The 26,047-nt window shown below is 44.0% G+C and overlaps 1 protein-coding gene across 5 annotated transcripts in view; it reads right to left on the reverse strand.

Annotated features, from left to right (window-relative positions):
• Positions 1 to 209: 209 nt before the first annotated feature.
• Positions 210 to 26,047, reverse strand: part of LRCH1 (leucine rich repeats and calponin homology domain containing 1) — a 403,150-nt gene continuing 377,312 nt past the window's right edge. For 3 of the 5 annotated variants that reach the window (XM_063952808.1, XM_063952806.1, XM_063952810.1), the window contains one exon: positions 1,727 to 1,814. Coding sequence is in view for 2 of the 5 variants with exons in the window: in XM_063952809.1 (XP_063808879.1) it covers positions 1,701 to 1,814 (114 nt within the window). In the remaining 3 variants the exon portion in view is untranslated. Of the gene's footprint in view, positions 1,815 to 26,047 lie in introns of all 5 variants that reach the window. The other 2 variants (XM_063952809.1, XM_063952807.1) reach the window with 1 other exon arrangement.

A 26,047-nucleotide genomic window follows, 5' to 3' on the forward strand; every position in this document is an offset into this window, starting at 1 on the left:
ATATTTCATGCTAGTAAACGTGACAACCCACTCTCTGATAGCTTAAATGAAAGAAATCTATGAAACGGGCGTAACTATAGTTGGTGCATAGTGTGCCATTGCTAGGAGCCCATCTCCACAGCACCCAGCTCACATCAGCATAAGTGCCAAAGGTGCAGTAAGAGCGGGAAACACTATGCTGAATACAGAAAGAAATAGTCTACAAACTGTTCAGCAAAATAGTAGTGTATTGAATCCAGTTTACTGAATACCAGCGCTCTGTCTCACAGAGGTATACATGTATCAGTTTCAGTGCACAGAACACAAGGGGAAGAAGAAAGCAGTTGAAGTCATGTGAACTGGGGAATCTCTGTCATAATGTGAGCTGGGATCTCTGTGTGGCATAAAGTGAATTCGGAGCTCTGTGTGACAAAGTGAACTCGGAGCTCTGTGTGACATAACTCGGAGCTCTGTGTGGCATAGTGTGAACTGGGGCAGAATGTGAACTGAGGGCACTATATATTGTAGCATAATATAAACTGGGAGGAACTCTGTTGCATACTGAGAACTAGAGCACTACGATGGGGAATAAAATAACCGGTGTGGCCACTGAAGCATTGGGGGGCCTTTCAAAATGTTGCTATGGGGCCCACTAAGTTCTAGTTACACCCCTGCTATGAAAGGACACCTATTTTAGACAACGCTGAAGGGTTAGCTCGTATTAATGAGAATGCAGCATATTAATTAGGAACTAGTGAAAGTACTGAGGCATGTGAAGCGCACTTTAATTATTTTTTTTGCATGTTTAAAGCAGGAATTAAAAACATTGTTAGGTTTTTAAAAAAAAATTTTTTTATAAAATACCATAACTTTACTCGCACAACCTATCACTGCTACCCTGCTCTTTTTTTTTTTTTTTACTGGAGGAGCAAATGATATAATTATGTTATATACCTCAGTGGGGCAGATACTGTAGATCTAGTGGATGCAGTGAGTTCAAAATCATAAATGAAATCCTGTTTTGTTTTGTTTTTAAACCCCTAAAATTCCATCATAGAACAATCCAGTGAAAGCTAGGACATGGCGACACAATTTACATAGAAGGAAAAACTGTAATTCACAAATATGTTCAGAATTAAAGCAGCAATTTGAATCTGGGATTGGAATTAGGAATTTAGTGCTAGAGAAATAAATACAGTGCAACATGACCTACAATAACATTCTGTTCCAGAACACTAATGACTGGTGTAAGTAACGCCAAAATTGTTATAACTGCCATAGGTAACACCAGAACCGATTGGCACAGGTAATGCTAAAATTGTTATAACTGGCACAAGTAACAGCAGAACACTAATGACTAGCATTGGTAATGCCAGAATTGTTATAACTAGCGCGGGTAACACCAGAACTCCACCGACCAGCATAGGTAACTTTTCTGCCATTCTGATGAGAAGTACGGCAGCCAGGATGGACGTCTAGCAATCTGTGTGGTAGGGGATGAGAATGTACAGTAATGTACACATGAATACTGTACTCTGTGCAAATTCTGCTTGTTGCTTTCTCCTTGTGGAATGTGAAATGCTGCTTCCCATCATGACGTCACTCAGCATCTCTTTATCAGAGACATTTTCTGAGGCAACATTGATTTTCCAACATTATTCTTTTACGACCGTCTTTAGAAAGCATAGTGTTACAGTCAGAATAAACGGGACACCGCAGTTTCATAGAAATAAGGCCTGCTTGATTGTGGTTACATCTACCAGTGCTTGAACTGTAATGCTCACTTTCACCAAGCCTTTTTCTTCTAGGATGTGATGTGGTAAACAAAGTTTCTCCTGCAAAAACACAACAACAGAGAGTACATAGTAAGAACGGATTACTATCACTCAGAAACCATCAATGCTGTTCCAAGACGACTTATCACCTGGTCCTCCAGCATTATAGAGGAAGCGTCATCCTTTTCCAAGCAGGCTTCTCTAAAGTACACAGTACTACTGGTGTTAGGTCTGCATGAAGCCGGCCTGGGTATAATCTGCTAACTGCATAGTGCACAGTAATGCTGGAGAACAGGTCACAGGTGTAGTCTAATACACATTTTACCATGGAGTAATTGTCATGCATGATGATGACTTTATTCACAATAGCACAAACTACATTTCACCTGTGCTGTGGTGTATCTATGGCCAAAGAAGGAAAGTTCCAGTTGTTTATTATTGTATAAAAAAGGAAATAAGCAGCAGCCACAAGCTTGGGGTATGGCTAACACAGCACATCAGGTAATTCCTCAAGCAGTTCTGATTTATACAGGCCGGGCAGGTGGTCACAAGGGACATGACCAGGTGTGAAACCCTCCTCTTTTCAAATTCCTGCCTCACTTATTTTGTCATATACATATAGGACATGTGTGACCTGAGAACACTTAGGGATGAATTTACTTTTGTGCGTTGTTCCAAAGCCGCCGATGATAGACCAGCCTGGTTTAGCATTAATTACTATTGCCCATTAAAATCCATCAGGATTTGAAATACTGAGGCACAGTACCACTTAGCCCAGAGTTTCCCAAACTTACACCATGGCAGTCCAGGTTTTAAGAATATCCATGCTTGAGTCCAGATGGTTAAATTCAATTGAGTTACTAAATCACCTGTGCTTAAGTATGGATATCCTTAAAACATGAACTGTTATGGCAGAGTGTGGGAAACTCTGCCTTAAGCTGGGTACATAGGACCGAGATGTATTTATACCCACCGTCGTGCCGACAGAGCGATCTAGGTAAGCATATACACTCACCGATCAACTACTCAATGTCTCGGTCCCGTCATCCAGCTGAACGGGCATTTGAATTGACCCATCCAGTTGTGACGTCAGCACCGCAGGAAGTGACGGGCCCTTCAGATATGACCCTTCAAACACAGTGCTTCATATTTCAATATTTGGTAAAACCTGTTTCACAATAAGAAATGCAACAACGGTGTCAATTCTAACTGACATTTAGGGAACATACAGTAATAATGTATACTTCAGAAGAAGCCTTTTACTGCCACAAATGTGTTGTTTCAGATATGAAAAGTTGTAGGAGGTTAATGGGGAAATTAGGTTTCTGGGAGGTGCACAAAAAAGTTACAGAATGTAAAATATTTTGGACTTTTTTCTTTGACCTACTTTGGTTAAAAAAATAAAATAAAAGATAGCCCACATTATGTTTTATTCTTTATGCTCTGAATCGTGTTATATTGAATCTAAATTTTAATAAGTTGTATCCTTTCTCTAATGAAGCCTCTTGCGAAGTGATCTATTGCTTGACCATGTTAACCTTGTTATAAGCATGGCTGTATTAACTATTTGCATACTTGAAGAGACTGTGTTAACCCATTGATTACAGGTGTGTTAACTAATACGGTGTGTATAAGTGGCTATATTTGTGTAACCAAGTGCTTTGGTGTCCTATTGCTCTTATTTAGTTGATGTTGGCAGCAACAGTTTTCTATGGGTGTGAGATCGCTGCTTTGGGGATGTGGCTGGAGACCCAACCCCATGCGGCTAAGATAGCCACCGCAGCACTGTAGGGTTTAACCCCCGTGCTGCACCGCCGTATCTAAACAGATCCATCAGTGCTAGGCATCACTTTTAAATGTTTAGCCAGCATTAGGTGTGGAGTGTTTAAAAAAAAAATGTATTTGTGCATGCAGATGTGCACTGCAGCTGACCACTGGGCACTGTGCCCTAAGCTCCTGGTGCCCCAGCACTAAATGGCAGTGGTGATTAAGCACTGTGTATAAAGAGCCACTGCAGACAGGACATGGACTGCCTGCAGATTAGTGGGGATCAGGAGCCTAGCTCCCGGTGCCCATCACTACAGTGCGGCTTGTCAGTTTCCTACCTTTGTGTGCGCTGTCCTGCACCAGTAGGGGAGCCCAAGCACTACACAGGCTGCAGGAAGGGGAGTCATCAGGCACTGTGTTTATGCTGCAGAGTGCTGGGGACTGGGAGAGTAGCTCCAGATACTGGCAGAACTAGAAGGGTTAAAGTCCCAGTTGTGGGCACTAGTGTAATTACTGTACATGTGTCCAAATAAAATATGTCAATGTATTTATAAAAAGGTATGTGCAGCACTGAGCCAGGAAAGCGGTTCCTGAGCTGCAGTGCTGCAGGGTGAGTAAAGCTTATAGACGTCCAAAGGTTTAGAGTGTATATTTTACAATGTCAATAGATTATTAAATGTATAAATATATTTTAAAGGTAAAAATGCACTTACTCTATCCTGGTGGCCTAGGGGGAATCTGGAACTCTATGTGGGCTGCTGGGTCATCCCCTCCTCCCAAGCAAACAGAATGCCTCTTCTGTACCTCATACCTGGAATGGTATGAGGAAGTGTAGAAAGGACTGACCAACCCAGTCAGCTAAGTGGTTCAACAGAGCTCTAAAAAGCTTCTACTCTGTGGCCAGGAGACTCTGCCTGGGGATCTTATTTGCCCATCTCTGGAGCTCAGATTCGGCTAGAGGAGGTGATAAGAGGCCCCCAGTAGAATTCTGGAAGTAAGTTTTGAAGGGAACTATCTCCCCACTCTAGACGTCCTGACACCTAGAAGGCAACTGTTCCTCCAGGTGATTAGTATATAATATAAACTGTGTTCATGTAGTGGTTGTGCATGTTTTACTTACTGTTTGACAATTTAAATAAAAATAACATTAAAATGGAGATGTATCATGTGACCATGTGTCCAGGAAATCACATATTTCCATAGACACTGCAGTTTTATGATATCAGAACTGTCATTTTTATTGCAAGTATGGATTTTAATTAAACCTGCCTATCTGAACATGTTATGATTAAGCAACACATAAACTAACAAATTACATTGCACAAGTTATTGTTCCGGTAATTCCTTCTGGTTGTAGTTATCCCTCATATTATTTTTCAACCCTTTTCTCTTTGACATCTAATGTGCCAGAGGCTCCAATATGGAGAGGAGAGACATATTCTGCAGCATACTAGAAAAGCTACTTTGAGGAGAGAATGGAAATGTACATTGATGACAATAGTCCTTAGGTGTTTTTATATTGTCATCTAGAAAAATCTTTATTTTATGTTTTAAAGAGGTCAGGACAAGTTAACTTTACCTTCCTTGTAGTCCCTCATTGATGTACATACAGTAAGAATGGATGGCTACAGATAATCATCACAAATTGCACTTTGCTAATTGCTTCACATGTCTTGCTTTATTGATGCCTGTCTACTAATAAGCTCATGTGTAAAAGAAACATAAAATGAGGTTTAGCTTGTTAGCGATAATATAGGTTATTAGTAATTATATACCTCGCATCAATACTTAAATAAAGCTACAAAGAACCATGTTAGTTACTTAGCCCTCCAATGGTCACTAGTACCTAGTGTGTCTAAATCATCATTGAAAAGACAATAGAGCACATAAAAAGGCATTATAGTATGCTACAATTTACTACACCAGTGGTTCTCAAACTGTGTGCCGTGGCATCCTGGGGTGCCAGAGGACACTTGCAGCAGTGCCCTGGATTGGTGGTCCAGGACCACTTAAAATTATTTACGGTCAATGAAATAGACAAAACAAGTGGCTTCCAGTCATAAACTATGTGGACAAACAGAAGCAAATCCGGTCCCTCACCACATAACTGACCCTAAGAATGACATACTGTATAAACACAATTTACTTACGGTAAGTTAATATATTTTTTTCTGAATTAATAAGAAACTTTTGGCCTAGGGGTGCCGTGAAAAATATTCTGATCCTCTAGGGTGAAGTGACTCCAAAAAATATTTGGGAACCACTGGACTACACTATAAATACACAGGGGAAGAGTTTTGCCACTTCCTGTTTTCTTTGATAGATTGTTATACTGTATTGAGGGTCTTCTATAGTTACTAACACGAGTACCCCAGTATCAGCAACAAGTTGCTTGTGTTTTTTTGAAGTCTTACATTTATACTCTTGCTTTTATGTCTAAATAAAGGAAATTAAAATGGCATTGAGTCTGTATTAAAAAATAAAATAAAAATAAAAGATTGTGTAAGATGGCTCTAGAAACTAATGTAATAGCATCTTATGTGTTTTGCTACTAGCAAAATTATAATGTAACTGGTAAACTGTTATGGAAAAACAGCAAGATGTACTAGAGGAACAGCTGTGATCTAATATAAGGTGTTTGGACGTTCAGTGCGGGATAATTTCAGGCTTATAATTGCAGGAAGCTTTATAATGTGTCTTTAGGCCATGTACTTTCCTAGAATTGTAATTTCATTATATGTAGTCTCCCAATTCTGATTGGGATTTTCAGAGAGCTTTGCTCCATCTGTTCACTCGTTTTGTTCACTAGATTTCCAGAGACTACAGAACAAGTTCTGTACATGTACGTAGGAAAGCAGTCTAAAAATGGGAAGACTAGAGGGAACAATCAGTTTATGTTCTAAACCTAATGGAGCTAATGATGTGCGGCGGACACTTTTCGGGTTTTGTGTTTTGAATCTGGATCCCAGCTCGGGTTTTGGATCTGGATGATTTTTGTAAAAACATAAAAACAGCTAAAATCACAGAATTTGGGGGTAATTTTGATCCTAAAATATTATTAACCTCAATAACATTCATTTCCAGTCTATTCTGAACACATCACAATATTGTTTTTAGGCCAAAAGGTTGCACCGAGGTCGCTGGATGACTAAGCTAAGCGACACAAGTGGGCAGCACAAACACCTGGCCCATCTAGGAGTGGTACTGCAGTGGCAGACAGGATGGCCGTTTTAAAAAATAGGCCCCAAAGAGCACATAATGCAAAGAAGAAATAGAGGTGAGAGATGGAATTGTCTTGGGCCCTTCCACCCACCCTTATGTTGTTTAAACAGGACATGCACAGTTTAATAAACCCATAATTTCAGCGATAGGTGGTCCCCCTGGAAAAAGCTCGCCAAGTTCTCTGAGTCATAGCTAGCTACAAACATACCACCTCCATATTTGATTACTTTTCACATTATGAGAAGAGGCAAGAGGAGGAGGACAGTAGGGGTCATTCCGAGTTGATCGTAGTCGTGCTAAATTTAGCACAGCTACGATCATCTTCCCAGACATGCGGGTGGACGCCCAGCACACGGCTAGTCCGCCCAGCATGTCAGTCCGCCGTCTGCCACCCCCCCCCCCCGTCCCGCATATGTACAGCACAGCGGCGATGCTTTTGTACTTGAAGAGTAACTCCCGGCCAGCGCAGCTCCTGTGGCTGACCGATAGTTACTCGTCGCTGCCCCGGGTCGCAACAGCTGTGTGTGACGTCACGCAGCCACTGCGTTGGCCGGACCGCACCCTGAAAATGGCGGCCAAATGCTACCGTGCCGCCCATCGACCGCCTGAGAATGCTGAACCAACAAACATAGAGCTGGGAACCTTTATGATGCTTTAGGCTCTTTCAAGCATCTACTGTATGTTTACAAAACTGCCACACTATGAAAGTAGCAGATGGAAAACTAAAGCATAGATGGACACTATTTATACTGCTGCTAAATCTTTGGACGCATCAGCTATGAGATAATATGCCAATGCTGCAGGAGGTGTCTGCAAAAGATCGGTTGCGGCATCAGCCATTTGAGTAATCCTTAAGAAGATTTGGGATGTATTTTGCCCTTTCCAGTTGCTCTTTAAAGGAGAAACACATTTCTAGGTACACTTATACCCGTCCCAATCACGATTCATTTATGGTATAAATTAGATTATATTGAGTGATATTTGATGAGATAAGAAGTAATGTTTTATTCATTGATTCTAAAGTAATAAGGGGTAAAATTTGGATGTGTGGATTATACTTTTGCCTTGTGCTTTCTGCCTGGGGTCCCGAGAGAGTGCTACTCTACTGGAGAACTGAAACGTTTCAAGAAAATGCGTGACTGTGATTCTAACATTGCAGGAGGTGGCCAATCCCGGGATCGGTGGGATCCCGGGATTTTGGCCAAAAATTGACCGGGATTCAATCCCGGGATTGGAAGCCCCAATCCCGGTTAATTTTTGGGATTTCGGGATTAGGAAGCCCCTTTATTTTTTCAATGCCGGGCAGCGTTGTGCGTCCTCAGGAAGCTGTTACGCTGCCCGGCTCCCCCTGCCCCCGGCTGTGTGCACTGCGGTCAGAGGTCACACTGCGCAGGCAACTGCTCACCGCATGGACCTCTGCGCATGCACCGGACTGCAACTCAGCAGCAGGTGGACCCACCTTCCCACCCAGTCATATGAGGGTAAGTTGTTATGTGGACTGGGCAGGGCCGGGGAGTGCGGGACAGCGGCGGCGGACATTGCAAAGGAACCAATCCCGGGATTGATCATTTTTCAATCCCGATTCTTGGGATTGAAAAAAATGGGCCAGGATTGGCCACCCTACTTGGCACAGTGCTTCTCCTTAGCCTCCCTGGCAGCCAATACTGGTTTGGGCCTTGAAAGTGTACAGTGGATGATATAGGTGCACCAAAGCAAAAATTAAGTGATTTTTGGAGGGCATCAGTGTAATCCCAAAGTATCACAAACAATAATGAAAAACTACTAATACTTGTTTTGAAGAATATCAGATAATGCCCAACCTGATCCACAGCCTGGTGCTGCTTGGAATACTAGTTACACAGCAGCAACAGATTCTACAATGGCATAACAGAAGCAATATCTGTTTATCATATCCAGGTAAAACTGTCTAAATATCTGATGTTTTGCTATGTACTATCATATCTGTGCTAGTAACAGTCCTGACTAATGGTTGATGGGTCTTTTCTGTGTTGTGGTAAATATTTACAGAATACATCATGTGTCAGACTCTGGGGAACAGGAACCCAACACAAGAGAATCGGAAGCGAATGTTCTTCTTGTGCACATATAAATGCAGATAACCACATCCAAAAACCTAACCTACACATCCTCAAAAATATAATGGACGAATAATACTAGACCCTATAAAAAGCAACTAAGGGAAATATTCTGCATTTATATTTATATCAATATTAGTATTTACTGCGTTAGCCTTTTATTGCAAATTAGATATAGAGGCCTCAGTATATAGTTTGCATCAGATGTACTTGCAGTCTTTTGTAAAAACATTGTTTGCCATTGCATCTGTTTCTTTTTACAGCACGGATTTGTATGCACGGATTTTTTATCGATTCTGGTAACCTTGGTGATGGCACTGACGCTCCGGGGCTGTGGCAACGGAATGACGTCATTTGTAGGCGTCCCTGGACGGGTGCGTGGTCCCGCTCCGGCTAGCCTGAGGCACGGTGGTGTTCTATAAAAGGTTAGTAATGTTTTAAGTTTTTATATTCTGATGACAGTTTAAATAACTGAAACGTTAATTGAACCATAAGCGTCTCGTCTTTTTGTCAAGCCCGGAGTGCTGCACCTTTGGGGAGGTATCGTATTGTATTACTGGTGAGGGCACCGGCTGATATTGTTTCATTACAAGTGAGTGCCAGCCCTTGTATATATACACACACACACACACATACATACACTGTTTCATTGCTTGTTGCTGGTACCTAAGGTGTTAATATACAGGTAATCCAAGCTAAACAGAGCACCAGACAATACTGGCCGTCTACTGAGGTGTAGCCGTTGTCCATTCCATGGTCTAGCATTAAAGGCTTTGTTGTTAATTAAAGAGCTGATAGCTGAAATTACATCGTGAGTAGAGAGTGGGCATCATGTCACCTAAGAACAGACCTGTGACTTCTCATCATCTTTTCCTTCATTAAGGAAAGGGCAGACATTCCCCTAGAGAGCTGGGCCATTCTTAAATGCTGTAACAAGATTTTTCATGAGCACAAGGAAAAGCATGCAATACCCTGGCTGGAAAACTATTCTGAAATAATATTGTAGTGTAGTGGAACATGTCCACAAGCTAATTGCAGCTGGGTAACACCTTCACGATTACTCGGCTCATCGGGTCAGCCGCCTGCGAGCCCTATACAAACTGTGCTAGAAATGGCTAGGGGGCCCATTTATCAAATAATATTTGCGGCTATGTTTGGGGGTTAGCCGCACATATTAAGTATCCCTGGAATGTATAAAGGAGGGATCGTAGCAGGTATCCCTGATACCTGCTGCAATGCCTCCATTTTTGCATGCAGCTGCATATCCCATTGGTAGCATATGGGCTACGAACCGCAGAAAGAGGTTCCGACAGGGCTCCCCGGAACCCTCTGCTGGATAAGGCCTCAGTGCATCGTGGTCACATGTGACTGCGCTTGCAGGACCCCCCAGCAGCCCGCAGAGCACATTGCAGGGACAGGCTCCTTACGGAGCCCCTGTCCCTGTGGGTGCCGGGTGATACATTCACCTGATAGGATCACATATTGTGCTGTGATCTTGGGTGGTAAGATCTTGCCCCAACGGTACAGCATACACACCTATAGTATACAATAGGACGATCGGGCCATGGATTGTATAACACATGTAGAAAACATTGTGACCCTCACATCTAGGATTGTTGTACACTGTAGTCCTAAATTAATGTATAACTCCACAAACAAAACTGGTTTTGGGTGGAGTAATGGGAGTTAAATATAATTCTAATAGCTTATATTTAATAGATTCTCAGATCCGATCATACCACAAGGTTTCTAGAGATCCGAGCAGGAGATGGTCCATCCTGCTCAGGAAATGAGGCATATCTGAGTATAGATAGATAATTATATGACAATAGTATCACTTCTATCATACAGTATTATACTACTTACTGTCCTATATATATATCTGATGAAGACACTAAAATGTGTTAGCGGTTACCAACGACAACTTTTTCAATCAAACAGCATTCCGCAGTACTAGCCATTGCCATGCACTCCTACAAGCACAACTGAGACACATATAGGGAGGCCAATCCCGGGCCATTTTTTCAATCCCGGGTATCGGGATTGAAGAATGGTCAATCCCAGGATTCCCGGGATTGGCTTTCAACTGTTTCCGGCCATCCCCCATGAATCCCGGGATCCCGCCGATCCCGATCCCGGGATTGGCCTCCCTAGACACATACAATTATGTAATGAATAATTCTGTACAGCAGGACAGACAATCTGTGGCACACCAGCTGCTGTGCAACTACAAATCCCAGCATGTCCTGCCACAGTTTTACAACCAGTCACCTGCACAATATATCACTAAGCGGCAACTGTACTAAGCTTTGGAGAGTGATAAAGTGGAGAGAGATAAACTACCAACCAATCAGCTCCTGTCCTTTTTCAAACACAGCCTGTAGCATGGCAGTTAGGAGATGATTGGCTGGTACTTTATCACTCTGCACGGCTTTTAGTACTGTACATCTTGCCCTATACGTCCATCACTCAGATGCTTTAAGACAGGCCTGGCCAACCTGTGGCTCTCCAGCTGTTGTAAAACTACAAGTCCCATCATGCTTTGCCACAGTTTTGCTATTAGGGAATGCTAAAACTGTGTCAAGACATGCTGGGACGTGTAGTTTCACAACATCTGGAGAGCCACAGGTTGGCCAGGCCTGCTTTAAGACATTCTCCTACTCAGGGGGGGGAATGTAATAGAGTGTGAGAACCAAGAAGTGCGGGGCTACGTCTCAGTTCTTACATATTTTAAAAGTGGCAATCAGTTACACGGCAAAACCAACCTTTTTCTGCCGTGTAACTGATTGCCGCTTAAAAAATACGTTAGAACTACTGTAGGACAGGGTCCCGAACTTCCTGGTTCTCGCACGCCATTACATTCCCCACACGTTGCAATAAATGATGTTAGTATACAGGCTGTTATCAGTCTCTACAAGAAATGGCCTGACGGAAGTACATAAAAAGTGAGGAAATCATCCTGGCTGTAAGTGGCCATAAGTGGGATGTAGTTATGTGGCTGGCGGTCACAATACCTCTGCCTACATCCCGCCCCCTCACAATCCAGACAGTCGGCATGCCGACCAACAAGAACTGTTCCCACAAGTGGGTGCCCACGACAGCCATAGCCGGGCATCTACATGCGGGGATCCCCGCGTCGGTATGCTGACCGCCGGTCACACATACCCAACCCACCATAAGTAAGTGTTGGAGCTTCTAAAAAGGTGTCCAATGGTTGACATATTTTTTAGCAGTGGTAGAAAAATGATGGCCAGCAAATGGTTTTCAACAAATTCAATTCCTTTCATGATTTTGGAGTATAGAAAAATGCAGGGCGGATTGGGATGGAGGACCAGCCTGGGAAATTTCTGGAAGCAGTCTGAATGGAGGCGGGATACTCCCTTCCCTGGTGTACATTGCTCATGATTATACTGAGATGCCCACTGTCAGTGTCTACAGATGCTGCAATCATGCTCTGTACGTCTATATACTCCACCATCTGTTGCACCACTGACACTTGCACAAGTTCTATGCTAGAACCGTTAATAACGGGCATATCAGGGGCAGACACGTCTGTTAGTAGAAAAAGTGACTAGAGCCGCCAAGGCGCTTTCTACTAACCGGCTGATACGCCAGCTTTTACCTTTGTACGCGTGATTTATCCTCAGCAAACCATTGTGCTTTTAACATACTACACTATCTGCGCCCCTATTTCTTTTTGTCTGAGAGATATATATGTGCTGTGGCTTTACTATGGAGGATAAAGAGCACCCATTCTGTATGCTGGATTTTCCTTAATGTGAGTGAAAGCTACACACACATACATACATACATACACACATATACATATTTTAGATATTATATATCTAGAATAGATAATGTAATTATTACTGCCTGTGGGCCTGATTCTGGAGTGTACACTGATGTATTTGCAGCTGTGAATTTGTACACAGATACTGTGTGGAAATAAGCAAATGCCGCTGCCACCTGGGTTTGTACTGGGACGCCCACCAGCCACCCCAGCATCTGTCACAGATCAGTCAATTATTGAAGTTCTGAGTAGCCCTGTGGTAGAGCAGCCTAGCCACAGGACGCCAAGTTCATTGTGTACAGAATCGCAGGCTGACCCAAGCTCCAGGCCTTGTGTCACTTCTGTGTGATGCGGTCAGAAGAGCAGCCGCCCCTTACCCTCTGTGCTGCTGCAGGAGCCTTGAGGAGTGACTCACTGACCCCAGCAAAGGCCCATGGCGGGGCCGTAACTAGGGGGGGGGGGGGGGGCTAAGGGGGCATGCACCCCGGGTGCAGGATTTGAGGGGGCACTGAGCAGTTACAGAGGAGCAGGATTTTTGTGTTTTTTTTTTAAATATACGGGCAGTGCTGTGCTGCTCCAGTGAGATAGCAGATGGCTCCCAAAGCAGTGTCTCTGACCCACCTGTCTGCCCGGAGCTGGTTCCGACGCTGTGCGGATGAGCTCCAGTACCTGGGATCTCTCCTATGCCGGCTACTGTCTCAAACTCTCTTTGCCATGCAGTGTTGCGACTAGCGTGCGGTGCACCGTACAAGCTATAGAAGCGAGCTGTTGGTGCTATGTTTTTCAGCAGGCTATGATACCGGCTGCCTGCTCAGCACCCACCGATATCAAGCTACAGGCTACACCACATTGAGAGGACACACTGCCCCAGGCTTATGCTTGTTGGTGCAGTCACCTATGTTACAGAAATCAAAGGTTCACTTTGCTAGCTATACACTTGACAGTGGAAACTTAGAGCCTGGATAACCTCCAAATCTCACCGAGTATTTCTACAGCAGCTTAGTGGTGAGTTTAAAGACAGACTTTATTATCGGCACTGTGCTCCCAAGTTGTATCAACCTCCGCTTTGCCTCCCAGTTGGGAGGATTGGATGTAGTTTATAGGGGGGTGTAGTGTAGTGATGTATGTAGTGTAGTAATGTATTTCAGTATATAGGGGTATGTAGTGCACTGATAAGGTGTAGAATATAAGGGGATGTAGTGTAGTGACGTAGTGTAGCATATAGGGTATGTAGTGCAGTGTATAGGGGCATGTAGTGTAGTGATGTAGTTCAGTGTGCAGGGGATGTAGTATAGTAGTGCAGGGGATAGGGGAATGTAGTGCAGTGATGAAGTGTTATGATATAGTGCAGTGATATAGTGCCATGTATGGGGACACAGAGGAGCAGCATGTATTTGAACTGGAGGTGCATGTGACGCATAGGGCATTTGAGGCACATAGAAGAATATTGTCCAGTAGTATCCCCTTTTTTTCAAAATGTTTGATAATCTAATTATTTAGTCTGACAGGGGTTTTTTTTCTTCTTTTTTTGGGGAGGAGGGTCCTGCCAAATTACTGCCTTGCCCCGGGTGATGAAAATCCTAGTTTCGGCACTGCCCATGAGATGGTTGCTGGGCATGCGCAGTAGCTCCTCCTCGTCCATGTCACTCATACTTTCTCTGGCTGGGTCCACAGCATTATCCACAGGATAACATTGGGATATGGTTGAGCGACAGCGGAAATGGCACCAACACGGTCACGAGCTTTCTGGCCTCCCAGGATGCATCGGGGCCTCACCATATAGTCCCGCCCACTGACTCAGTCAGATCATTTTTTTGCTCGGTGCGGCAGGAAGCCGCATGGTCAATGCGAATAAATGTGAATAATAAATAATAAATAATAATAATAATAAATAATAATAATAAATGTGAATGTGAATAAAGCAGCCTCAAGCTTTTTTTATTTTATTTTTATAGACTTACTATTTTTTTTTTGGAGCGATTTTTCCTAACAGCGTCTTAAACGCATACTAGAAAAAGTCGCTCCAACAACTCCCCACCGGGTCGCAACAAAGCTTACCTTCGCGGTAATAGTGCTGTCTCGACGGGCGTCTGTGTCGGATGTTCTAGCAGGTCCAGCAGATGTAACCAGGCTGTGGCCAGAGCATGGGGGGACGGTAAGTCTATGGATTTCCTCTTACTAGGGGGGTCCGGACACAGCTACACTGATTGTGTGGAGACTAAAAACAGTGTGTTGATGCGCCGAACATCTCGAGTGCGACCACGCTACGCTCCAGGGATCATAGGTGCCAGGACTAGGTAGAGGCCGCGATCCTTAGAGTTTAAGTCAACAGGGGGATTCAGACGCTCTCCTGGCCGTCCCTCCTCCGAGTTCATGGCCAATTTCCGCGCGTCTCTCGTTTCATGAACTGAATGACCTCACTTCCGGCTCAGACGCTACCACGAGGGTACTCGGTCGCAGCTTAGACGCTGTGGTTGTGTACACTAGAGATCCCGCCTAGACCGAGTCGCAGGCCTTAGAGTCTGCATACACGTGGAAGTCGCTGAGCGTCCGTGTCCTTCAGTGAGCAACTGTGTCCGTTATCAGTTATCAGGAGCGGTAGTGTACATCAGTAGCGTCTGAGTCCACTCAGCATCTTACGAGCGCATTTGCTTGGATATGGAAGTGTGGTCAGTCTCCCTGTATCCCGCTGTCCAGAGGAAGGGTATACAGTACTAAAAATTCTCTCTACTTGTTAGTTTGAATTGTTAATTTTTAGTACCTATTGCATATGAGATCTGTATATTACTGTGTTTTCTGCATGTAATGTTGAAAAAGAACCAGTTAAAAACAGAAGTACAATTTTCCTACTTATTTATAAGTTGTAATGGGGGTTGTATTCTCATATGACAATGTCTAATGCTTTAACATGTGACTGACTGCTAGTATGAGTGCTGACTTTTCTGTGTAACGTCAGTCCTGTTCTGACCCTCAATTCAGGTGCACTGTGGTCAGATTGATCTCACTTCTATATACTCATATATAGGTGATTTTCAGTCACAAATTATGTAGTCATTAACAGATTATTACCATGTCTGTGAGCGGCAAAAGTGACGAGGAGAATTTATCAAGCACTCCTACATCCCTAACATGCTTATCCCGTCTTCTCCGCTCCCTCCCCCCCACTGCCTGCTCCCACCTTGCTCACCTCTTTAACCTATCGCTCTCTACTGGCATCTTTCCCTCACCATTCAAACATGCTCTGGTGTCCCCTATTCTCAAAAAAGCCAACCTCGACCCTTCATCACTCACTAGCTACCGCCCCATCTCTCTTCTCCCTTTCGCCTCCAAACTACTTGAACGACTGGTCTACAGCCATCTCACAAGCTACCTCTCTGACCACTCCATCCTTGATCCACTACAATCTGGCTTTCGCCCACTCCACTCCACCGAGACTGCCCTGGAGAAAGTCACCAGTGACCTGCTTTCGGCCAAATCCAAGGGCCACTTCTCTTTGCTCATCCTTCTGGACCTCTCTGCTGCCTTTGACACCGTGGATCACCCTCTCCTCCTCCGCACACTCCAAAATGTTGGCCTCTCTAGCACCGTCCTTGACTGGTTTACCTCATACCTCACTAACCGCTCCTTCTCTGTGTCTGCCTCCGGAACCACCTCACACCCTTCCATCCTTCCTGTTGGTGTCCCTCAGGGTTCTGTCCTAGGCCCCCTTCTGTTCTCCCTCTACATCTCTTCCCTGGGTGCGCTCATTAACTCATTTGGCCTTCAATACCACCTCTATGCTGATGACACACAACTCTACCTCTCCTCTCCTGATCTGTCCCCCTCTGTCCTCTCTCAGGTCTCCAGCTGCCTCTCTGCCATCTCCTCCTGGATGTCTGAGCGCTCTCTGAAGCTCAACATGGATAAAACTGAACTTATTATCTTTCCCCCAGCCAGAGCAACACCCCTACAAATATCTCTATCACTGTTGACAACACTATCATCTCCCCCGTTCCCCAACTCCGCTGCCTGGGCGTTACTCTTGACTCCTCCCTCTCCTTTGCACCCTACATCCAAGCTCTGGCGCAATCTTGTCGGTTCCAGCTACGCAACATTGCTCGCATCAGGCCATTTCTCTCCCAGAGTGCAACTAAACTTATCATCCACTCACTGGTCATCTCACGACTTGACTACTGCAATGTGCTCCTCACTGGCCTCCCTTGCTCCCACATCGCTCCCCTCCAATCTGTCCTCAACTCTGCAGCTAGGCTCATCTTCCTCTCCCGCCGCTCCACTTCTGCCACTCCCCTTCAACAAAATCTACACTGGCTCCCATTCCCCTACAGAATCCTCTTCAAACTCCTCACCCTCACATACAAGGCCATCTCTAATTCCACTGCTCCCTACATCTCCAACCTCCTCTCCCTTCATAGTCCCTCCCACCCACTACGGTCGGCTGATGACCGTCGCCTCTCCTCTGCCTTGGTCACTGCTTCCCATGCACGAGTTCAGGATTTTGCCCGTGCTGCAGCCCTTCAGTGGAATGCGCTCCCCCGCTCCATTAGACTCTCCCCGACCTTGCAAAGCTTCAAACGGGCATTGAAAACCCACCTATTTATCAAAGCGTACCCCTCCAATGCATAACCTAGTCCTTAGGCTGCTCCTCCATCCTTGGACATCTCTGCTTTGCTCGCATACCACCATCAGGCTTCTACCTGCTTGCTTGCACCTCATGTCATCTGTCTGTTGCCCCTCCCCACTAGATTGTTAGCTCTTCAGAGCAGGGCCCTCTTTCCTCTTGTCTAAACCCTCTTCTTGACACATTTCACTCAGCGACCATCTTTACCTGCTTTCTCTCCTGCTGGTAAAGGCTCATCTCTATCTATGGCCGCCAGCCCCAAGTAGTACAATGATTACTCCTACGCTACTTACATCTAAGCTGTATTATGTTTTGAGAACTGTGTTGCTCTTTGTTACCTGCACTCCATTTTTGTTATTTATTTACTGTTATGCTAAGTTTTGTCTCCCTGTACTGTCCTTTGTACGGCGCTGCGAAACACTTGTGGCGCCCTATAAATAAAATGTAATAATAATAATAATTGGTATGGACCAATTGGTCACTTATGAGGGATTGTGTGCGAACTGTTTTGCTTTTCAGCAAAGTAAAAAACAGGAGTTGGTTCAGCCACCAACAGAGCCACCATGGAATATGTTCGCAAAGACTCTATCTTCAATAGCGGACAGGTTAACTCCGGTAGCACCACCTCAAGGGTTAGGTTATACTATTAACTCATACATCCAGCTCCCTTCCTACAGCTTGGTTCCAGTAGTCTCTACAAGCAACCAAGGGACAGGTAAGACTAAAGCAGATACGTTTGTGTGGCAGACTACACAAGATGATACAACAGATGATGATACAGTATATTCAAATACTCCGTATGATGATCAGTCGCAGAGTTTTAGTTCAGAGGATGTAGCTGAACTTATTAATGCTGTGAAGGCTGTTCTCTCTTTGGAAGAGCCAGCTAAGACAGTGTTAAAATCTAAAGCACCTGTGTTCAAACGAACAAAATCAGTGAGAACTGAATTCCCAGCATCAGATGAGCTGACGGAAATGATGGATGAGTCTTGGGCGACGCCCAGTAAGAAATAAGATTCTGAAAAGATGGAATTCTTATTATCCATTTCCAGCTGCGGATTGTTCGAAAAGAGAAGTTCCTCCAAAAGTAGATGCACATGTACTGCAACTTGTGCATAAATCTGCTTTACCACTGTCATCTACCTCACTAAATGATGTCACAGGCAGAAGGGTAGATAGCTTCTTGAAAAATGTATTTTCTCTAGTAGGAGCAGTGGTAAGACCTGCTATGGCTTCGGCCTGGATAGCAAAGGCAATGGGCGAATGTATAGAGGAACTAGAGAATGACATCACCTCTCCTACTACGGAGCAGGAGTATCATTTAAGCCGTTTAAGACAATCTGCCCAATACTTGGAAGAAGCAGCAATTGATATGGGTACAGTTGCTTCTAAAGCTTCAGCCTTGACAGTAGCCGCTCGCAGAGCAGTTTGGCTACGTACCTGGAAAGCAGATGCGGAATCCAAGAAAGAATTGGAAGCATTGCCTTTCATTGGTAATATACTGTTTGGGAAACCATTATCTGATATCCTAGAATCAGAGGCTGAGTCAAAGAAGGTCAGATTTCCGGCTACTTATAACCCTAAGTCCAGGGGTTCAAAGTTTCGCTCATTTCGTTGGCAAAGCAAAGCGAAAGCCAAAGAGGAGTCTAAGCAACCCCAGTCCAAAACTAGGGGTAGGAAGCAGTGGGCTAGCAAAAATCCAGCTTCCAAGCCTGAACAGAAACCATCAGCCTGAAGAGACGGGCCTCCGCCTGGAGGATTACAGGGTTGGGGCCGACTCCTTCATTTTGCACACATATGGAAACAGTCAACAACAGATGCTTGGGTGCAGAAGGTGGTATCTCAGCAGCCACCTCAAAGATATTTTTGCACCAGCCCATCTCGCATAGAGTCGAAGGCCAATGCCCTGCAAGAAGCAGTCCAAAAATTACTGCAGTCAGGTGTGATTGTCCCAGTACCTCCATCACAAAGGGGACAGGGGTTTTACTCCAATCTGTTTCTGATCCAGAAGCCAAATGGGTCATATCGACCAATTCTCAATCTAAAAATGTTGAACAAATACATTTGAATCCCGAAGTTCCACATGGAGACCATGGAACCGGGAGATTACATGGTATCTCTGGATGTACGGGATGCTTACCTACATGTGCCTATAGCACTGTCTCATCAGTGTTACCTCAGGTTTGCCATCCTTCAGGAACATTTTCAGTTCCAAGCTTTGCGCTTCGGGCTAGCAACAGCACCTAGGGTGTTTACCAAGATCATGGTGGTTATGGCAGCTTGTCTGCGCAAACAGGGGATAAGAATATTCCCATACCTCGACGACCTGTTAATCTTAGCACATTCGCAAGATTTACTTCTGAGCCATCTTCAACAGATAGTAGTTTGTAGTTTGTTTACAGAGACACGGGTGGCTCATAAATTGGGAAAAGTCGTCTCTGAATCCGTCACAGCGGATGGTTCATTTAGGGGCCATATTGGATTAAGACCTACAGAAAGTTCTCTTACCAGAGAAAAAGATAGTCAAGGTGCAGGTCATGGCTCAGGAAGCGTTGCACACCCAGACAATGTCAGTCCATGCAGCAATGTGACTGTTGGGTCTGATGGTATCAACCTTCGACATGGTGGAGTTTGCGCAATTCCACTCCAGACCATTGCAGCACCTTATTCTGACCAAATGGAACGGAAATCATCAGACGATAAAAAAGCAGATGATAAAGTTTCCAGTAAACGTAAAAAGGTCTCTAGCGTGGTGGCTACAGACAGACCATTTAAACAAGGGGAGACCCTTTTGGATAAAAGTGTGGCAAGTCCTGACAACAGATGCCAGCCTGCAAGGCTGGGGTGCAGTACTCGGAAGCCTGTGGTTCCAGGGAAAATGGACCGCAAGGGAAAGTCGCCTGCCAATAAATCTGTTGGAAATAAGGGCCATTTTCATGGCTCTAGTTTAGGCAAAGGACAGTCTGCAAGGAAGACCAGTCCAGATCCGCTCAGACAATGCGACAGCAGTAGCGTACCTCAATCATCAAGGAGGAACTCACAGCAAGAAACTGATGGAGGAGGTAACTACCATTCTAAGATGGGCAGAACTCCATCTCCCAGCATTGTCAGCAGTGTTTGTCCCAGGTGTTCTGAACTGGGAAGCGGATTTTCTCAGTCGACACACCATTCAGGAAACCGAATGGGCATTACACCCAGAAGTGTTTCAGACACTAGTGAACAGATGGGGTCTACCAGAGATAGATCTCATGGCGTCTCGTCTAAACAACAAAGTTCCAAGGTACGGATCGAGAACAAGGGTTCCAGGAGCGGTCCTGACAGACGCACTGTCAGTAGAATGGAAATTTCATCTGGCATATCTGTTCCCTCCAATATCTCTGTTACCCAGAGTAGTGAGAAAAATAAAGCAAGCAAAGGGAGCGATAATTCTGATAGCTCCAGATTGGCCAAGAAGGCATTGGTACACAGATCTGCTAAGAATGTCCGTGGAAGCACCGATACTGCTCCCTCAACGTCCAGATCTGCTAATGCAGGGTCCTTGTTGCCAGAGTCATCTGGATCGCCTGTCTTTGACGGTGTGGCTGTTGAAACCTCTATCTTAGAAGCTAGAGGATTTTCAAGACAAGTAATCCAAACTATGCTTAGAGCAAGAAAGCCTTCTTCAGCTCGTGTGTATCATAGAATATGGCAAGCCTATATTCATTGGTGTACTGGAAAAAATTTGAATCCAAGATCTTTTAAAGTATCCAGGATTTTGGATTTCCTTCAAGCAGGATTGGATAAAGGGTTGAAAGTTGCTTCCTTGAGGGTTCAAGTATCAGCATTAACTGTATGGTTTCAGCGAAAGATTGCTGAATTACAGGATGTACGTACTTTCTTTCAGGGAGTAGTACATATTCAACCTCCATTTGTTCCTACTGCAGCTCCTTGGGATTTGAATTTTGTTCTTAAATTCCTCCAGGGTCCTCCGTTTGAACCACTTAAGAGAGCAGATCTTAAATGGTTAACGGATAAAGTGCTTTTTCTACTGGCAATGGCGTCAGCCAGAAGAGTGTCAGATTTAGGAGCATTATCGTGTAAGTCTCCTTTCCTAAGTTTTTTTCCAGACAGAGCAGTTCTCAGAACGAGATCTGGTTAACTTCCAAAGGTGGTTTCAAAGTTTCACCTGAATGAAGAGATTGTAGTCCCAGCTTTTCAGGTACCGGGACTATCTGCGGGAGAAGCGTCGCTGGACGTAGTCCGAGCTTTAAGAATCTACACAGATCGTACTTAATGCCATCAGAAAAACAGATTCTCTCTTCATCTTCTACGGATTCCATAGAAGAGGATGGCCTGCTAGTAAACAGACGCTGGCGAGATGGCTCCGAATGGTAATATCAGAAGCTTAGTCTCATGCAGATCTCCCTACTCCAGCTAATGTCTCTGCACACTCTACACGTAAGGTAGGTCCTTCATGGGCAGCACAATAGGGTGCTTCAGCAGAACAGATATGTAGGGCAGCCACATGTCTTCCATAAACACATACATCAGACATTATGCCTTAGATACTTTTGCCTCTCATGACGCAGACTTCGGGCGAAAGGTCCTCCTGTGTAATCAGGAGCGTCCCCACCACTAAAATTGGCTTTGGGAATCCCAATGTTATCCTGTGGACCCAGTCAGAGAAATAGACGTTATGGTAAGAACTTACCGTTGATAACGTGATTTCTCTTATGTCCACAGGTATCCACAGGGATCCCACCCTGACGCACCTGATTTGAGGATCTAGACAATCACTAAACCTCTTCCTTCTTGTATGGAAGGGTGTGCATGTGTGTTCTTATTGCCTAAACAGGTCTCTACCTGATGCTCCTGCCTAAATCGCTGTGGATAGAACTGAACTGACTGAGTCAGTGGGCGGGACTCTATGGTGAGGCCCCAATGCATCCTGGGAGGCCAGAAAGCTCGTGACCGTGTTGGTGCCATTTCCGCTGTCGCTTAACCATATCCCAATGTTATCCTGTGGATACCTGTGGACATAAGAGAAATCACGTTATCAACGGTAAGTTCTTACCATAACGTCTATATACATATAATGAGGTGGGAGTAGCGAGTGATGGGCCCAGGTGCAAAACTACGCTTTGGGCCTCCCGCCTCCAAACTCCCAACCTCCCATGTGCAAAAGACACTTAGGGCCAGATTCAGAGGCACACGAAAATTCCTTTGCAACTAGGAACTCTTCTGCAGCGGATCTGTTGTAATATGCAAGTGTTGCAGCAGTGGGGATTTGTGCTGAGACGCCCACTGACAGCGTCTCTAATCTACCGATTGTGTACAAAAAAACATAGCAACGAATGCACAGAAAATTCTGAGCATACTTATGGTCGCTAAGAAAGGCTGTCAAAACTATGACTCCAGGGTATTACAGCTGCATATGAATTCACACTCTGCCGCACAGCCCCCAAACAGTCACAACACGCCTGCATTTTACTCACCACCCCCATTACCTCCCACACAGGCTCCCCATCTTCTAATCACTGTGACCACCATCGGTAATCTAAGTTGGCGCATGTGCAGTCCGAAAAAAATTACTCAACTGCACAAACCTTGGCATTGCGCCCGCATCCGACTATCGGTTGTTCATTTTATGCCCCTAGCTCCCGGGCCCCATTATAGATATGTCCCTGATAATATCATTACTCTCTACTGTGAATAATACATACGTGATCGGACCTGTCCTCTTATCGCCGCTATATTATGCTGCAGTGTACACAGTGCCTCCATAGTACACACACTACCCTTCATAATACCACTCAGTATACACAACACCCCCTATACTACTACTCAGTATACACAAACCCCCCTTGATACCACTCAGTATACACAGTGCACTCCACCATACTACTCAGTGCACACAGCGCCCACCAAACTTTACTCTCCAGTATACACAGCTCTTTCCCTCTCACTAACCCTCAGTACACACAGAAACGCCATATTACATTACAGTATACACAGACCACCCCTCACCCATATTACCCTAGAACATAAAGCACCCCAATATTACGTCTATATATATATATATATATATATATATATATATATATATATATATATATATATATATATATATATAATGCGAAAGCCCTCACTCACCCACTGACTGATTGACTCATCGCTAATTCTCTTACTTCCCGATATGTTAGAAAGATGAAATTTACCAGAGGTATTCTGCAGGTGGGAAATAGGAAAACTACTTAATTAGAATTTCAATAAACATCCCCTAATGGAATGAAAAGGGGATTAACATAATGACATCATTACCAATGCGTGGCTTGCATTACGTGAACGATAACGCCCGAACGGACAATCAGATCCCAATTTGAGCTGCACCTCCAGTGTGTAGAAATTAATAAACTACAAAAATGATCCTGTCACTTTTTACCGTATCTGCTCCGGGTGCTCCTTGGGTAACGCCAAGAACCATGGACTAACATTTACTTACATTAAGACGTCTCAAATTTACATCTCTATAGATTATCCACATTTTTAACACTCAGTTATATTTACAACCATGAAAGAAGATATAGAACAGCTAGTTTCAGTATACATAGGCCCGCTCCCCCATATTACCCCCAGTACACACAGTGCCCCCATGGTACCTGGCTTTCTTGCGTCTTCCTGAAAAGAGCAGGTAGGCAGGACAGTGTGGTTAGAGAAGGTGGCACAGACAGTCCAGTGACTCAGATGAGGAGTACAAAGAGTAAGGCTGGCCACATGCAGTGCTTTCTGAGCCCTGTGGTAGGTTGGCTAGTCCCCTGGGGAGGAGGCAGCCACTGTGAAGCAATGATATTTGTTTTAGTTTACGGGCGGCACAGATGTCAGCAGACCAGCTGCACCGCAAGTTTTTCTTCCTGAGTTTCTGTGCATGCTCTAATTGGCTTGTGGGGCTGCCCTGTCCAGCAGAAAATGTCCCAACTTCCCGCTGGCATAATCTGCCCCTGGAAAAATGTCTGTAATTTTTTTTTTTTTTGGTGTTTTAATACCAATTTGTAAAATGTTACCAAAAAAAAAAAAAAAAATCACTTAAGAGCTACAGATGTGTCCACATACATCTAGCCTCCTGGTATGTCAAACAGACCTTCTAGTCATGCCATGCCGTAGCATGACTCAGTAGTGCCAAGCGTCTTCACGTGCAACTTTTTTTTTATTAAAACGAGTCTTATTCATAAAGCGATGAAAATAGGACGCACAAGGAGCATATGCTGATTACAATGATATGCAGCATGCCTATATTCTGTGTGCGACCATGGCTGTGTCTGCATACAAAGTGCTACGTTACAGTGTTTTCCTAGAAAACACTGCAACGTAGCAGACTTATAAGCATAGTTATGGGAATAGGGCGCATTTTCGTAAAAAAAAAAGAGAGACGCCTAACACTAATGGAGTTGCACGGGTCCTGTCAGCTAATTCACACCAGGCATCTCCTGCTGCGTGGGGTATTAAGGCTGGATGTATGAGGACACATCTGTAGCCCCACATCTAAAGATTATCTTTCAAACTAACCAACTGGCTGGAACGAAAATCTGGTAATGAATGGGAGTAAATAACATTCAGCCGTTTGCTTGCAAACCTTGGAAAAGGGACAAAATTGTTTTATTATCATTGTTTTATTTTGAATGATTAATTTTAGCTTTCAATCTGGTAATAAAATGATCCCCTCACAGGTTTAAGACCATTACTCATACTATAGATTTCAGCTGATACAGAACAAGTTTTAAATTATTAATTCCTATCAAAAGTCTACATCTGATTTTCTGGATATATCGGTGGCTGTCAGCATATTAGACATAAACTAACATTACGTTTATCTACCAAATGGATTTGCCGTTTTCCTCTAATGGATGAACGGTTACTGCAGCATTGTTCATTTCAGCCTGACACCAGCCTGCAGCTCACTAGGCTAGCCATGCAGTGGTCGCAACAGAGGGAGTAAAACATTTACTTACTTCATGTACATAATTAAATATATAAAACAAAAAAACCTCTTGGTAACCTGTTCTGAGAAACTCTGTTTGTGCATACAGAATGAATGACACTGGTGTAAATGGAATCTATGGTATGGCACTAGTGACACATAGGACATGCACAGAGCATGGGCCAGTGATGATGACTGCTGAATATATACAGCATGCGCTCCCCCCCATGTAGCTGCCATAACACAAATGCACTTCATGCTGTATCAAAGCCAAAACAAGCATTTAGGAACTCTGGCTTTTTACATGGCTTCCAGCTCAAACCTAGTGCACCCCTTCATCTTTTTATAATAGATACGTTATCATGTGTATGCTATAGTGGTCATTTTTTGAAAAATCCACACCATATTTATATAAATTAGCAATTATTTGTGGTTCTAATAATGGTGCTGAAAAGAATTAAACAGGTATGATTTTATTACAGGTTGAGTATCCCTTATCCAAAATGCTTGGGACCAGAAGTATTTTGGATATTGGATTTTTCCGTAGTTTGGAATAATTGCATACCATAATGAGATATCTTGGCGATGAGACCCAAGTCTAAGTACAGAATACATTTATGTTACATATACACCTTATACACACAAAGCCTGAAGGTCATTTTAGCCAATATATTTAATAACTGTGTATTAAACAAAGTGCGTGACATTCACACAATTCATTTATGTTTCATATACACCTTATACACACAGCCTGAAGGTCATTTAATACAATATTTTTTAATAACTTTGTGTAATAAACAAAGTTTGTATAAATTGAGCCATCAGAAAACAAAAGTTTTACTATCT

Source organism: Pseudophryne corroboree, chromosome 2 (assembly GCF_028390025.1).
Source record: "Pseudophryne corroboree isolate aPseCor3 chromosome 2, aPseCor3.hap2, whole genome shotgun sequence".
In the NCBI taxonomy this organism is placed as follows: domain Eukaryota; kingdom Metazoa; phylum Chordata; class Amphibia; order Anura; family Myobatrachidae; genus Pseudophryne; species Pseudophryne corroboree.